The 14,340-nt window shown below is 39.3% G+C and overlaps 1 protein-coding gene and 1 non-coding gene across 6 annotated transcripts in view; one reads left to right on the top strand and one right to left on the bottom strand.

Moving 5' to 3' along the window:
- The window catches only part of LOC122107772 (synaptotagmin binding cytoplasmic RNA interacting protein), a 36,844-nt gene that overhangs the window by 13,456 nt on the left and 9,048 nt on the right, over nt 1-14,340 (top strand). For all 5 annotated transcript variants that reach the window (XM_042679595.1, XM_042679594.1, XM_042679593.1 and 2 more), the window contains 4 exons: nt 8,824-8,959; nt 10,045-10,250; nt 13,552-13,701; nt 14,016-14,137. In XM_042679595.1, the coding sequence (XP_042535529.1) occupies nt 8,824-8,959; nt 10,045-10,250; nt 13,552-13,701; nt 14,016-14,137 (614 nt within the window). The remainder of the gene's footprint in view (nt 1-8,823; nt 8,960-10,044; nt 10,251-13,551; nt 13,702-14,015; nt 14,138-14,340) is intronic.
- Nucleotides 2,712-2,836, bottom strand: LOC122107814. The gene has a single exon (XR_006147423.1). It is a non-coding gene; the product is annotated as a small nucleolar RNA SNORA9 (small nucleolar RNA).

Consider the following 14,340-nt stretch of genomic DNA (forward strand, 5'->3'; position numbering starts at 1 on the left):
TAAAAGAAGCTCATGAAGTAAGTTATCCCTGTATTTCTAGGGTATTTTTTTTTTTTATAACTGTATTTTTTTTTGTTTGTTTTTTTTTGTCTTTTCTTTTTTGGTACTGGGGATCAAACCCAGGATGTTGCACTTGCTAGGCAAGCACTTTGCCACTGAGCTACATCCCAGCTCTCTAGGGTATTTTGTAGCATCTATCACTTATCTCATTGTTACCAGTGTAATCTAGTATAACATTTGTGTTGTTTAAACTACTGAAAAGTGACTACTAAAGCCGGTCACCAATGCCTCATGCCTGTAATCCTAGCTACTGTGAGGATCACAGTTCAAAGCCAGCCCGGGCAGGAAAGTCCATGAGACTTATCTCCAATAAGCCACCAGAAAACCAGAATTGGTACTGTGGTTGAAGTGGTAAAGCGATAGTCTTCAGTTGAAGGGCTCAGGGACAGCGTCCGGGCCCAGAGTTCAGCCCTAAGACCTACCCCAAAAAAAAAAAAAAAAAAAAAAAAAGCAAAAACTACTAAATAAGTTCCCCTTCCTCCCTTACCCTTCTAGCCTTTATTTGTCCTTCAGATAAGCAAGTAGTCTGGCCATTTCCATCTTGACAACCTTCTCATCTTGTTTTTATGCATTTTTTTTTTTTTGGGTGGAACTAGGGATTGAATTTGGCCTCAAGTTTGTGACAAGTGCTCTTATATGCTTGCCGTGCCCCACGTCTGTTTTTTTCAATATACTTTGAAAGTAACCTAGTTGTTACTTATTCTCATCAGTCAGATCTTCTAAGGCCTTCTGTAAGTTAACATCTTGCTGCAGTTCAAATGATAGAGCACTAGCCTTGAGTTGAAGAGCTTAGGGACACCGCGCAGGCTCAGAGTTCAAGCCCCACGACTGACCATAAAAAAATAAAGGTTGTGCGCTGATGAACTTGAATTTTATTTGACTTCAGAAGTTAAATAAGTTTCTTATTACAATTAGGAGCTCAGCAACTCCCTACCCCTCTAGTCACTAACCTTTAAAACATTGCCACTAAGTAGTTCCTTCTGCTTGTCCATCTAAAGACTTCCATTTGTTATGCAAACGTAGTATTTCTAGATATCTCAAAGGTTTTCTTTGTTGTTGTTAATGGGGCTTGAACTCAGCCAGAGCTCTGTCCCTGAGTTCTTTTTGCTCAAGGCTAGCCCCTCCACCATATTGAACTACAGTGCTACTTTCTGGTTTCTGGTGGTTAATTGGAGATGACTGTTCCATGGACTTTCCTGCCTGGGCTGGCTTTGAACTGTGATCCTCAGATATCAGCCTCCTGAGTAGCTAGGATTTATAGACATGAGCTACTGGCACCTGGTGTTCAAAGGTTTTTCTAATCTTTTTCTTTCTTTCTTTTTTTTTTTTTTTTTTTTTTTTGGTGCTTCAATCCTCAGGTTTGAACTGAGCTTTTTTTGTTCAAGGCTAGTACTCTACTACTTGAGGCAAAGCTCCACTCAGTGATAATTATATTTTGCTATCTGGGCTGGCTTTGAACCTCAATCCTCAGATGTCAGCTTCCTGAGTAGCTAGGATTATAGGTATGAAACACTGGCACCTAGCTAGGTTTTCTAGTCTTTTGGGGCTTGAACTCTGGGCCTGGGCACTGTCACTCAGCTCTTCAGCTCAAGGCTAGCGCTGTGCCACTTGAGCTACAGCGCCACTTCTGGTGTCCCGGTGGTTTATTGGAGATAAGAGTTTCACGGACTTTCCTGCCCCAGCTGGCTTTGAACTATGATCCTCAGATCTCAGCCTCCTGAGTAGCTAGAATTACAGACGTGAGCCACCGGCGCCCGGCTTGGTTTTCTAGTCTTTATTTGCAGTAATATTCTGAATGACTCAAAAGGGTTAAACTAATAGCAGAGAGTACTTTCATCCTTATCTCACTAGGGGATATTGGAAGGTATGTGAATAAAGCTTGATGCTAGTAGCTCACACCTGCAGTCCCAGCTACTTAGGAGGCTGAGATCTGATCATTGTGGTTTGAAGCCAACTCTCGCAGGAAAGTTTGGGAGATTACTATCTCTAATAAAATATCGAAGCTGGAAGCAAAACTGTAGCTTAAGTTTGTAGAGTGCTAGAGTTGAGCAAAAGAAGCTCATGGATAGTACCCAGGCCCTGAATTTAAGCCCTAGGATTGTCACACAAAAAATTGCAATAAGGGACTGGGAAGGTAGCTCAGTGGTAGAGTGCTTGCCTGCCTTGTATGCATGAGGCCCAAGTTCCATTCCTCAGCATCACAAAAGCAGAAAAAGCTAGAAGTGGTGCTATGGCTCAAGTGGTAGAGCACTAGCTATGAGCTGAAGAGCTGAGGGACAGCGCCCAGGCCCAGAGTTTAGGCCCCTTGACCAACCCCCCCCCCTCCAATTTTTTTTGCAATAAATGGGGATTTCTTTTTTTCTTTTTCTTTTTTTTTTTTTTTTCTGGGTCCAGTCATGGGGCCTGAACTCTGGGCCTGGGCACTGTCCCTCAGCTCTTCAGCTCAAGGCTAGCCCTCTACCACTTGAGCCACAGCACCACTTCCGGCTTTTTTCTTTTTGCTTATGTGGTGCTGAGGAATCGAACCCAGGGCCTCAGGCATGCAAGGCAAGCACTCTGCCACTGAGCCAACTTCCCAGCCCTAAATGGGGATTTCTACTTGCACATTGACAGTTAATATTTTATTAACTTTTTTTCTTTTTTGTTTTTTCAATTGTCTGAAATTTCTATAACCTTGCACTGGATGGAACAGGGCAAAACCATTTCAAAACTGTTCTGGCAAGCACTGTAGGAATGCAGGAGTCACAGCAGACTCAAGTACGCTGGAGGCTTGCAATATCTTTTTTGTAATGTGGAATCTTACTATGTAGCTCATGCTAACCTCATGATTCAGTCTCCCTAGTGCTAGGATTATAGATATGTGCCACTACTCTGCTCCTCTCAAGTTTAAATTTAGTAAGTACTGGTTATTCACGAAAGTGGTTGTATTGTGTCACCATAATACGTATACAACCATTTTGATGAATGCAGCTGATAAATATTTTAATAGCAGTTGGGTAAATACTCAACATGCTTGACAAAACGTTCTTGACTAGAGAGTTTATGTAGAGAGGCTAACTGAATTAAAGTGTAAGCATATGGTGAAAAGGATAAAGAAGGCATAGATTGCTTTGGGTTAGGGTTGGTAGAAAAAGGTTTTATGAGAAGATTCCAGCAGCACAGTGAGTCTAGTTGGAAAGTGTTTTGTGGAATCAAGTTGAAGATAATAAAGTTTTAAGTGCCAGAAGTTGGTAGTTTATAATGCTGTTACTGTTGGCCTTGGTGGGATGTAAATGAAGAATAAAAGATGCTTGGATGAAGAAAACAAAGGCCAAGAGGCAGATGGTAATGATAGAAAGAGAAGTTGTTACTAGTGGTATATGCTGTAGCTTTTAAAATTGTAGTGAAGTAAATGAGGATATATATAATTGGACTACCAGTGAAATGTTTGGTCTGTATGCAGTGATGTTAATAGGGTGTGAAAAGATTTTAGTATTCTAGGCAAGAGTTAACATCGTACAAGGTGGACTCGACAGAAGTCAAATCCTGCATACAGCTAATTTAATAATAAGCTGTGGTGTGAGTTGTCAATATGGTGTAGTTGCCAGATAGACAAGGTACCATAGACTACATGTAATAGAGGTGTATGATATCCAGAGTGAAAAATTAGAAGTATTAGTCTACATCTACATCTACCAATATTGTGTTATTTATATCCGGAACAGTGTGTCAGTCTCTTGGAGGTGCTTTAGTTTGCCTTTATCAGGGAGGCAAGGATGAGTAAAGCATAGAGAACAGCTGAGTATGCTGAACTTTGCATGCAGTGCTTTCATTTGGAAATAGATTTACTAGAAATAGACTTACCCTATAGTTTTTAGGGTAATAATTGTGAGTATAGAGAGCCAGGTGCCAGTGGTTCACACCTGTAATCATAGTTACTCAAAAGACTGAGATGTGAGGATTGCGGTTCAAGCCAGATGGAGCAGGAGAGATCATGAGACTCAACCACCAAAAGGTGGAGGTGGAGCTATGGCTCAAGTGGTAGAGAAAAAGCTCAGGGACAGGAAAGTGTCCAAATTCTTTGAGTTTTTCAAACCCGTAACTGGCACATATACTCAAAAAAAGTTTTTTGAATATGAAATACTTAATGTGAACAAGCATGTGAGGCTACTGGCTTTGCTGAGATGAGTTAGGACTGAGCAACCTCTTCTGCATCCAGTTTCCAAATCTGACATTTCAGGTTTCTAGGAATTTGGTGACTGGTTTCTTCTAAGGGCAGGATACAGTGGCTTAAACTTTAGGAGCCTAGATTAAAGTAATGTTCAGTAGGTATATTCATTCATCCTTTTTGGTATTTTAAAATTCTGAAACTTGATTAATGGTTAGAATTCACCTTTATTATTTTGTATTTTGTATTTTGTATTATTTGTATTTTTTGGCATTGGGCTTGAAAGGTAGATTTTTTAACTTTGAGAATGCCAGTTTCTTTTCTTTTTTTTTGGTCAGTCGTGGGGCTTGAACTCTGGGCTTGGGCACTGTCCTTGTGCTCTTCAGCTCAAGGCAAGTGCTCTACCACTTGAGCCACAGCACACCACTTCCGGTTTACTGGTGGTTTATTGGAGATAAGAGTCTCACAGACTTTCCTGCCCTGGCTGGCTTTGAACGTCGATCATCAGATCTCAGCCTCCTGAGTAGCTAGGATTACAGGCGTGAGCCACTGGTGCCTGGCTGAGAATGCCAGTTTCTTTTTTGGGGTGGGGGAGTCCTGTCGTGGGGCCTGAACTCTGGGCCTGGGTGCTGTCCCTCAGCTCTTCAGCTCAAGGCTAGCCCTCTACCACTTGAGCCACAGCGCCACCTCCAGCTTTTTTCTTTTTGCTTATGTGGTGCTTAGGAATTGAACCCAGGGCCTCAGGCATGCAAGGCAAGCGCTCTACCACTGAGCCACCTTTCCAGCCCCAAGAATGCCAGTTTCTTAAAGGTAATGTTTATTGATCCTAAATTAGAACCACTCTTAAAACAAGGACAATCTAATCACTAATCAACTAAAAACTGTTTTGTTTTTTTTAAGGTGGTAGATTGGAATTAGATTGAGGAAGATTAAGCATTATAGTATATGTACATACAAAATGTATGTTCAGCCCATAATGGATTACTTCATGTTTGTTTCTAGATTTTCTTTTTATGTGTATCATTCCTGGGGCTTGAACTTAGGCCCTGGGCACTGTCCCTAAGCTTCTTTTTGCTCAAGGCTAGCCACCACTAGCTTCAGTTACTTTTTAATGCAGTCAATTACTTAAATTACATTATTTATAAATCATGTAAAATCTTCATGTTACTGTTCAGAGTAACAATGGGTTGGTAAGAAATTCTTTTTCAGTAGATAGTGGAAATAAGTCATTGCTTAGGAGTAATATTAATGTTGGTGACAGAATTATTGGCTACATTTCAGAGGGAGTGTCTTCCCTGTATGTCTCTGAATTTGTTCCTTGATGGAATTATAGTCTCAGTTTCTGATTTTGCTTGTTTTTCAATAATGTTTTTGTGGTGTAATCAAGAATTCAAACTTGGTTACAAGGTAGAGGTGTGTGTATGCGTATATGACACAAGAATTCAAACTTTGTTACAAGACAGATGGGGATGGTGCATGTCTGTCTGTCCATTCCTGTTCTAGTGCTTGAACTCATGCTTGGACACTATGCCTGAGTTTTTGTGCTCAAGGCTAGTGTTCTACTACCTGAGATACACCTCTAATTCTAGCTTTTGGTGGTTAGTTCGAGATACGAGTCTCACAGGAAGCTGCCCAAGCTGTTAAGCAACTGTTCCTCACATCTCAGCCTCCTAAATAGCTAGCCATTGTGCCCAGTTAAGTTAGGTGTTTTCTTGAGTAGCTGTTCCTGTGCTTAGAACATTTAGAAAATAATTCTGGCCGGGCGCCGGTGGCTCACGCCTGTCTAGCTTACTGAGGAGGCTGAGATCTGAGGATCACGGTTCAAAACCAGCCTGGGCAAGGAAAGTCAGTGAGACTCTTATCTCCAATAAACTACTAGAAAACCGGAAGTGGCACTGTGGCTCAAACGGTAGAGAGCTCGCCTTGAGCTGAAGAGCGCAAAGACTGCCCCAAGCCCCACGACCGACCAAAAAAAAAAAAAAGAATTTTGAAGGAAAGAAATAGTCATACCAGCTGATCTATTCTCAAGAGTTAGATCAGATGATAAATTGAAAGCCTTTGGGCTGGGAATGTCGCTTAGTGGTAGAGTGCTTGCCTAGCATGTATACAGCCCTGGGTTCTATTCCTTAGTATACCATATTAACAGAGAAAACCAGAGATAGCCCTGTGGCTCAAATGGTAGAATGCTAGCCTTGAGCAAAGGAAGCTCAGGGACAGTGCCCAGGCCCTCAGTTCAAACCCCAGGATTAGCAAAAAAGAAAAGAAAAATTGAAGGCCATTGTTACGTATGAAAAAATGTACATATTTCAAAGCAATTTTTTAAAACATTAAACTCAGGTGCAATCTGCCCATCTGTAACCCCATCAGTGATGGGTTTAAACCCTAGTCTCACTATTTTTAGGTAATGTGTTTCTACTTATAAAAGATTTTAGGGTTCATGGAGAAAAGTCTTGTAAATAGAATATATATATATATATATATTGAGAAATTAAAAGTTCATGACAGGATTTTTCAACCTCTTCAGTACTCATATTTTCAAATAATTATTTGCTGTGTATGGCTATCCATGTGAATGGTAGGAAGTTTACATGTTTCTCTGTTACAAATATAGGGGACTAGATTATCAGAGAGCTCAGCCAGTAGAGGTAGGAAGTATAAAAGGGTTCTGCGCTGGTAGTAGAGAGTGTGAACTTTGGTTGATGTTGATTGTCTAGAGATGAAAAAGGAGTAGGGAAGAATTGACTTGCTGAATATGTTACATGAACTGGAAATGAGTGTGGTTTTTCTTTCTGCCATTAAACCCATTCTTTAAGTTGTGTGGAAATACATATTAGTTCTTTAAATTGTATAGCTCCGCTTGTATGCTTATGTAAAATAGATTTTTGACATAGTGTTTTGGGAATTGATCAGTAATTACTGCTGCCAGAACATTTTTGGGGTGTTTTTAATTGTGTATAATCAGTATAATTCACTTTTCCTTGCACATTAAAGTTTAGTGGGGGGGACCCCTAGGCTTCTAGAAGGGGCTTGAGCTCTTTGACTTTTCTGCTCAAAGCTGGTATTCTACACCTCCACTTTGCATAACTTGGAAACATTTGAACTTTTGTTTGTAAATAATGTGAATAGTAGATTGTCACTGACGAGTTGCATTTTGTTTTTGCTCTCCTTAAAATTATGGGACATGATGCTTGAAAATTACTATTTACTGTAATTTTACATTTGTTTTGGTACTTCAGTAGTCAAATCTTTTTTCATAGTTTTATTGAATACTTGATTAAAATACAATAGGGACAAGTATAGGGGTAGATAAAATGCTTGTTTTTAGATTTGCTATTTCAAACCAAAAAATATCTTAATGCAACTTGTTACAAAAGGAAGTAGAAATAGTAAAACAGGATTTAGGTACTGATTTAAAGGAAGGCAGAAACATTGCTATTCTCAAATGGGTTTCTCTTACATTTGAGTTAGCTGGTTTAAGTATTGTGGAATCATGAAGGGTTTGTTTTTGTTTTGAGACAGTCTTAGGTTGGCTTGGAACTCATGATCTCTACTTCAGCCTCTTGAGTGCTGGAATATTAGGTCTGTGCCCCCACACCCTCTATAAAGTTTTTTCTTTATTTTAAGCTGTTGTTACAAACCTAGTTTCTAATTTATCAACATTCCTAAATGTAGCTGCATGTCTGTGGCGCAGGACTGCCATTGTGGCTCAAAAATGGTAGAGCACTGGCCTTCAGCAATAAAGCTCAGGGACAGCACTCAGGCCCTGAATTCAAACCCACAACCTCCAGGGAAAAGAATTCTAGATGTAGTGGCTGGGAAGGTGGCTCAGTGGTAGAGCGCTTGCCTTGCATGCCTGAGGCCCTGGGTTTGATTCCTCAGCACCACATAAGCAAAAAGAAAAAAGCTGGAGGTGGCCCTGTGGCTCAAGTGGTAGAGCACTAGCCTTGAGCTGAAGAGCTGAGGGACAGCACCCAGGCCCAGAGTTCAAGCCCCATGACCGGACCCCCTGCCAGTCTTGGGCCTTGAACTCAGGGCCTTGGCACTGTTCCTGAACTTTTGCTCAAGGCTAGCATTCTGCCACTTTACCCACAGTGCTACTTCTGGTTTTTTCTGTTTATGTGGTACTGAGGAATGGAAACCAGGACTTCCTGCATGCTAGGCAAGCACTCCACTACTAAGTTATATTCCCAACCCTCCTTTAATATTTTTATTTTTTATTTTTGAGCTTATCTGGGACCTTGAACCTGGGCACTGTACTGTCCTAGAAATTCTGTGCTGAAGGCTAGTGTTTTACTACTTGAGCCCCAGCTCCACTTTTGGCTTTTTGGTAGTTAATTGGAGATAAGAGTTTCACTGACTTTTTAAGCCCAAGCTAGCTTCGAACCAGGATTCTCAGATCTTAGCCTTCTACTGAGAATTAGCTATGGTTACAGGTGTGAACCACCAGCACCCAGCCCCTCTTAGTTTTTAAAATATGAAAGTGCTTAACTTACATGCTGGTTTTTTAATTTGGTAACCCTTTTGATTTTACGTATGTGATTTGTTGCCTCCCATAATAAATATACTTTTAACTGATTAGTAATTTTAAGACATGGTGTAATTTATTTCCTTTTCAGTATAATAATCATGAAATTCGTTCTGGAAAACACATCGGTGTCTGCATCTCAGTTGCCAACAATAGGCTTTTTGTGGGCTCTATTCCTAAGAGTAAAACCAAGGAACAGATTCTTGAAGAATTTAGCAAAGTAACAGGTAAGTTGGACTTGTTTAGAAGCGACATAACTTTTTTGTTTATGGGTAGCTTGAACTCAGGGCCTGGATGCTGTCCCTGAGTGCTTAAGGCTAGTGCCATTTCACTTGAACCATAGCTTTACTTCTGGCTTTTTGGTGGTTTATTGGAGATAAGACTCTCATAGACTTTGCTGCCTTGGATGGCTTTGAATTGTGATCCTCAGATCTCAGCCTCCTGAGTAAACTAGTATTACAGGTGTGAGCCACTGGCACCTTATGCTACAAGGTTTTGGCTTTGTGAGGGGGTGTCGGTCATAGGGCTTGAACTCTGGGCCTGGGTGCTGTCCCTCAGCTCTTCAGCTCAAGACTAGAGCTCTACCACTTGAGCACTACTTCTGGTTTTCTGGAGATAAGAGTCTCATGGACTTTCCTGCCCTGGCTGGCTTTGAACTGTGATCCTCAGGTCTCAGCCCCCTGAGTTGTTAGGATTATAGCTGGTGCCCGGCTTTATTATATTTTTACTATGGTTTAAATTTCTTTGGACTGTAAATATCTTTTTATAACATGTTCCAACTTCACAGGCTGCTTGTGTTGGAATATATTTTTGCCTATAGTGTTTAGCAAATTATGTCTTACCAGTCTCCAAGAACACTTGAAATTTTTAGCTCTGTATTCTTGCTGAAATAAACCATTGATATTGAAAACCAGAAAATATATTTTACTGTTTATTTACATAATAAAAAGGTCTAATCATGTTTGACCTATAGTTCATATAGGTTTATATATTATAAAATTGAGAAGACTTGAGAAGGAAAGTGACTTGTAACTCCTATTCATCCTTCGTCCTTACTTTTTGAGATTGTTTCATTGTATAGCCCAGGCTATCCTCTAACTGGTTTGTACATTTAAGTGCTTGGAATTATAGACATGCTAACACACCAGCTTTGAACCTTTTTATAAGATAGTCCTTTATAAAGGTGGCTACTTAGGAAGAGGGTGTTTTTGTTTTTGTTTTCTCATATCGATATTTAAATAGTATTTTAGGAAAGTAGTTCTTTGTATTTGATTTGGAGTTTATTTAATATCTTTGGAATAATTGCTTTCAGAGGGTCTCACAGATGTCATTTTATACCACCAACCGGATGACAAGAAAAAAAACAGAGGCTTTTGCTTTCTTGAATATGAAGATCACAAAACAGCTGCTCAGGCAAGGCGTAGGTTAATGAGTGGTAAAGTCAAGGTCTGGGGAAATGTTGGAACTGTTGAATGGGCTGATCCTATAGAAGATCCCGATCCTGAAGTAATGGCGAAGGTAATGATAGTTAAGTTTAAAATTTTTTTTGAAGGGTTGATGGGATGGATGAGAAAGAACTTTAAAGTGAATTGTATATTTTGTTTTAAATCATATGTGAGAGAAATATTCACAAGACCTTAGGGTCATATGCTAGACATGTGTGCATGAAAAGTAAATGCAAGAATTCATTCATGGAAACTTGGGCATCATGAGGAGGTGTTAGTCCATTTTTAATGAGATGTTTTGCTTCATATTTATGTAGATTCTAAAAGTGATTGGAGTGTCTATGTATGGTGATAATCACTTACATGGTTTTTATAATAGCCCTACTTCTAAATATAATGAATTATACTGGCCTGAGAAGAACTATTGTCGTTCAGCTATTATTAGGCATTCTGTTTCAGCAGTGAGTTCAGACATGCTGTGAGAATAAACATCTCTTGAGGTCAAAATCTTACATTTGAAGATTGTAGGTATCTGTTAAGGATCTCTTTTACTAGAGGCCAAGTATCAAATACAACTAGCTCACTTAAATCTAGAGATAGACAGGGGAACTAGGAAAACAATATAATTAAAACATTGCTGTTATAGGATGGAAGCTAACTTAGGATTCTTTTTCTTTAGTTTATAAAACTCTTAGGGATGGTCATGGGCTGGGAAGGTGGCTCAGTGGTAGAGTGCTTGCCTTGCATGCATGAGGCCCTGGGTTCGATTCCTCAGCATCACATAAGCAGAAAAGCCAGAAGTGGCACTGTGGCTCAAATGATAGAGTACTAGCCTTCAGCTGAAGAGCTGAGCGATAGCACTCAAGCCTAGAGTTCAGGCCCCATGACTGGCACCAAAAAACAAAAACAAAAAAACCAAAAAGGATGGTCACTTTACATCAACAAGTTCAAATGCTATTCAAGCAGTTTAGGAGAAGAAGATATTTTATCTGTTACTTGTCCTGGGGCTTGAACTTGAGGGTCTGAGCTTTTTTACTCAAGATAGTACTCTATCACTTTGGCCAACTGGTTTCAGATCTGTCTCCTGAGTAGCTAGGATGATAGGTATGAGCCACTGTTAATTAGCTGAAAGTTGTAACAAGAAACTTTGAAGATTAAGAACAGTGGGCTGGGAAGGTGGCTCAGTGGTAGAGTGCTTGCCTTGCATGCCTGAGGTCCTGGGTTCGATTCCTCAGCACCACATAAGCAAAAAGAAAAAAGCCGTAAGTGGCGCTGTGGCTCAAGTGGTAGAGCGCTAGCCTTGAGCTGAAGAGTTGAGGGACAGCGCCCAGGCCCAGAGTTCAGGCCCCACGACTGGACCTTAAAAAAAAAAAGATTAAGAATAGAACCTTGCGCATAAGACATAACACTCCCATAACCTAATCAGCTTTTTGTTTTTTGTGTGTGTGTGCCAGTCCTAGGGCTTAAATTCTGGGCCTCTACTACCTGAGAATACTTCCAGTTTTGATGGCCTAATTAGTCTTTAAGTATTTCCATCTCTTAAGATTTTAGAAGCAGGTCCTAATTAATTAATTTTTTTAAAGTTGCTAAGCATGTAGTATTGTCTTTGACCTTTTAAGTACTTTATTAGAGCAATTTTAGGTTTGCAACATATATTTCTTCTATGCTTTGCTCTACTCCCTGCTATCCTACCCTTCTGAGCTAATATACTAGAATAGCACATTGTTAAAATTGAAGAGTCAACATTAAACACCTGAAAGTCTTAATAGCTTGCATTGGACTTGACTGTTAGTGTACCTTTTTTTTTCTTAAGCAAATGTTTAATATTTTAATAAATTAAAATGTCTATTCCAACAAAATATTTGAGATAACTCATGAGGAAGAAAAGTTTGTTTTGGTTTACATAGTGAACCAAAGGTTCATGGTTGCTTGGCTGTTAGGCTTTCTGGGCCTTTCTTTTAGCTAGGTTGTTAGCAGCTAGGAAGCAAAAAGAGAAAAGGAAGAATAGGTGCTGCAGTCTTAATCTATGTCCTCTTCAGTTGCGCATTCCCAATGATCAGACTCTATACTAGCAGGTCGCAGCCTCTAAAGGTTCTTTTGCTACCCAGTATTGCTGTGGACTGAGGACCAGGATCGTAAGACATTGATTGGTCTTGGGGAATATTCAAGATCCAAACTATTAAAACTTCTATTTCTTTCTCTTTTTTTACGGTTTATATATGTGGTTTGAATTCAGGGTCTCAATCATGCTAGGTAAGTGCTCTAAGCATTTACTCTAGCTTTTTTTATTTTTTTGTCGGTTGTGGGCTTGAACTCTGGGCCTGGGTGCTATCCCTGAGCACTTTCTGCTCAAGACTAGTGCTCTACCACTTTGAGCCACACCCCACTTCCCATTAGTCTCATGGACTTTCCCACCTGTGCTGCCTTTGAACTTTACTGAGTATTTAGAATTACGGTCATGCCACCAGTGTCTAACTTTGTATTTTTTAGAAAAGGTCTCAGGCTAGTTTTCAACTCTGTCTTTCTGCCTCTGTCTCCTTAATAGTTAGTATTACAGATATTTGTCACCATGCTTGCCTTGAAGTGACCATTATAATGTTGTAGTGTTAATCTCCTAAAAGTCATCTGTGCTTTGCATGTTTGTCCCTAACACTCATCTGTAATAATTTTGCCTTTCAGAATGTCAGTTTCAGAATTACACAGTAGACTCTTCACATTGGCTTTTTTCCCACACAAGATAGTGGGGATTTAAGGATTGCTTATGTCTTGATGCTTTGTAACTAATTTGTTTTAGTGGTAAATACTTCATTCTATATGTGTCATAGATTATTTGTCCATGTACAGAGGACATCTTGATTGCCTCTGATTTTGGCAATTACAAAATCTGTGTATAGATTTTATGTGAGCCTAAATTTCCATCTCCTTGGGGCAAATAACCCTGGAGCAGATGGCTAGGGAAGAATATCTGTAGTTTTGTTAAGTTCCCAAATTGTCTTCTATAGGGGCTATTCCATTTTACATTCCCCTCACCCCAATCAGTGAAAGTTTCTGATTTTACAGGCTCAAACTTAGTTTTGTGTTAGGTTTTTTTTGATTTTGGAAATTAGACATGTAGTAACTTTCTATTCCCTAGTAATAAATGATGGGTATTCAACATCTTTGCATTTTGTATCTTTTTTGATAAGGTGTCTGTTTTAGGTGTTTGAGCAGTTTTCTTGGAATTTACCCATTGGACTTGAAAACAGTTTTTGTTTAAATATATTTCAGATACTCTGCTAGTGGTTGTGATTCAAGTTAACTTTGTTAGGATGGGGTGGTTGCATCTTACAAATGGAACTCTGGAGATATACAGGGAATTTGTTTTTTTATTTCAGGTAAAAGTGCTGTTTGTACGCAACCTTGCCAATACTGTAACAGAAGAGATTTTAGAAAAGGCATTTAGTCAGTTTGGGAAACTGGAACGAGTGAAGAAACTAAAAGATTATGCTTTCATTCATTTTGATGAGCGAGATGGTGCTGTCAAGGTAAATAAGTGGTGGAATTAATCATAGGCATCTAAATTAGACTAACAACTTTTAGTCATAATAGAATCAGTATGTTTCAGAAATTGGAGGCTACAGAGGTAATAAATTCCACTCAAGCAAACCTTTATTGGCCTTAGTTTAGCGAGTTTGCTGCTTTTCTGAGTAAAAGTAGTTGAAGGTGCTGGATTGTTAAACCTCACAGTTCAACTTTTATATCACTGAAACTATCATCTTTCCAACTTTAGTGATTTAAATTTTATGAATCAATTGTCTAAAAGACTTGAATATTGATGATAGTCTGATTTTTTTTTAAGGCTATGGAAGAAATGAATGGCAAAGACTTAGAGGGAGAAAATATTGAAATTGTTTTTGCTAAGCCACCAGATCAGAAAAGGAAAGAAAGAAAAGCTCAGAGGCAAGCAGCAAAGAATCAAATGTGAGTACAATTTGTACACTTACCTGCTTTTCAAATTTTTAGTGTTGTGAACTTGAGAATAACAGGTGTGAGAATAACAGGTGTCAATCACTCAGACATTTTAAATAAATCATTTATATACCTCTTTAAGAGCTGAATTGAATGCTCTGAGTCATAAAAGCCTAGGGTTTTATTTATTTATTTTTTGTCGGTCGTAGGGCTTG

The sequence above is a fragment of the Dipodomys spectabilis genome, unplaced genomic scaffold (assembly GCF_019054845.1).
Source record: "Dipodomys spectabilis isolate Male_0828 unplaced genomic scaffold, ASM1905484v1 ptg000053l, whole genome shotgun sequence".
NCBI classification, from domain to species: Eukaryota; Metazoa; Chordata; class Mammalia; order Rodentia; family Heteromyidae; genus Dipodomys; species Dipodomys spectabilis.